This window comes from Mastomys coucha, unplaced genomic scaffold (assembly GCF_008632895.1).
Source record: "Mastomys coucha isolate ucsf_1 unplaced genomic scaffold, UCSF_Mcou_1 pScaffold18, whole genome shotgun sequence".
NCBI classification, from domain to species: Eukaryota; Metazoa; Chordata; class Mammalia; order Rodentia; family Muridae; genus Mastomys; species Mastomys coucha.
Window position 1 is genome coordinate 72,726,353 of NW_022196900.1, and position 1,842 is coordinate 72,728,194.

Sequence of the window (1,842 nt, forward strand, 5' to 3'; positions counted from 1 at the left end):
GGTGGGGTGGGGGGTGGGGAGTCACTCTCTTAGCTTCTGTGAATGCATGTCTACTCAATTCAATCTGCATTTTAAGTGAGCAGGAGCAGGGGTGCTTTAGCCGGAGGGGATTGGAGACAAGCAGGGAGAATCCATCTAAGGAGCCTTGTTGTCTTTTACCTCATTGAGATCTACCTTCTCTTTCCACAGTGGGTTCTTCGGGGAACCGGATGCCTTCCCCATGTTCACCAACAACAACCGGGTGAAGAGGAGGCCCTCCCCATATGAGATGGAGATTACTGATGGTGAGTCTGCACCCATCCCTGGCTAGAGCCATCTGCAGTTTAGAGCGTGGAGGTGGTGCAGGGATCTCCTAGAGGTGAAAATGCCAGTTTAGAACCCCAAAGGGCCAGAACTCTTCACCCTGGAGCTGAATTAAGACTGGCACTCAAGCTACACTTGTAGAGTCAACCACATGGTTCTCACTCTAGGCTTGATCCCTACAGTTTGTCAAGGATCCAGGAAGGGTAGAAAAACTTTACATCCCCAACACCAATGCCTGACCCACAGAAAGTCCCTCAACTGCATCTCAAATCCACTTTGGAATTTCTGACTCTATGTGTGCCCATTAATGGTTTTTTTTTTCTAGGTCTTTCTATTATGAGATTCCCTCCATCCCTCTTCCAGTCTGGGTTGAGACAAGAGTGGCTTACAGTGCCACAGAATCAATCTCTCCCCCTCCTCCCCCCCCTTCTGTCTCCAGGGGACTCAGCACTCTTTGAATCTTCTTTGGCTTGGATGAGTGGTAGAAATTTAGAGCCCTACCTACTCCCAAAGTTAGCTTGATGGTATCTGGGCAGGAGGGTCATTTCTGCAGGCTGAGGGACTCTGGCCAAAGGTGGGGATTCTCAGTGCTGCTGTCTGTCTGGGGCCCCAGTAGGAAGTGTGTTGAGGCTTGTAGAGAGCTGGGACCAAGGCTGGGAGCCTATCGAGGGTGTATGTGTTGAACTTGAGCTTCTAGAGAACATTCTAAGGAGGAAGGGGGCTGGCTCTGACACTACAGAAGAGACACCAGGAACTACAACAACCCAGAGTACAGACATAGAACCAAGAGGAAGGGTGGTGGGTGCTTCTGGATGAGAGAGAGAGGGTTCTCCAGCTCCTGGTAGGTTCTGTGGTAGGTGCTTCTCACTCCTCTTTCTCTGCCTATCAGAAAGCTGTCAGGGAACAGTAAAGTTGTGTCCACCCAACACTCAGATCTTCTCCAACACAGGAGTTCTGTGTCTCATCCACAGCTTGACTCCCAGCATCCAAACATTGCTAACTGCCATCAGTTACCCCAAGGGTGTGAAGTGAGGTGGGGACAGCTATCATTGCTGCCACTTGTTGAATGCTTATTGCATGTCTCAGGTGACTTTGTTTGTATCCTTGGTCTTCATGTAATTCTCAACACAAACCCATGAGGTTAATTTTGCTTCTATTTCACAGATAGAGAAATTGACTCTCAGAGAGGTTAAACAACCTGCCAAAGCCACAGAACCAAGTCCTAGATCATAATTACAAATCTTACGCTTTGGAATAAGTTCGAATTCCTCCCTTCCCTGTAGAGTCTGTCTGTCTGTCTCTCATTGTGACAATGATTCTAATGCTTCCTGTCCACTTAGGAGTTCTGATAGCTCACAAGCATTAGCCATGATACAAAAGACTGGTCCTGCCGGGTGGTGGTGGCACACGCCTTTAATCCCAGCACTTGGGAGGCAGAGGCAGGCGGATTTCTAAGTTTGAGGTCATCGTGGTTTACAGAGTGAGTTCCAGGGCAGCCAGGGCTACACAGAGAAACCCTGTCTCGAAAAAAACCAAAAA

General features: G+C 48.8%; 1 protein-coding gene across 4 annotated transcripts in view; it reads left to right on the top strand.

Annotated features, from left to right (window-relative positions):
* The window catches only part of Tal1 (TAL bHLH transcription factor 1, erythroid differentiation factor), a 15,129-nt gene that overhangs the window by 7,738 nt on the left and 5,549 nt on the right, over nt 1-1,842 (top strand). For all 4 annotated transcript variants that reach the window (XM_031378231.1, XM_031378234.1, XM_031378232.1 and 1 more), the window contains exon 4: nt 190-284. In XM_031378231.1, coding sequence (XP_031234091.1) covers nt 190-284 — 95 coding nt within the window. The remainder of the gene's footprint in view (nt 1-189; nt 285-1,842) is intronic.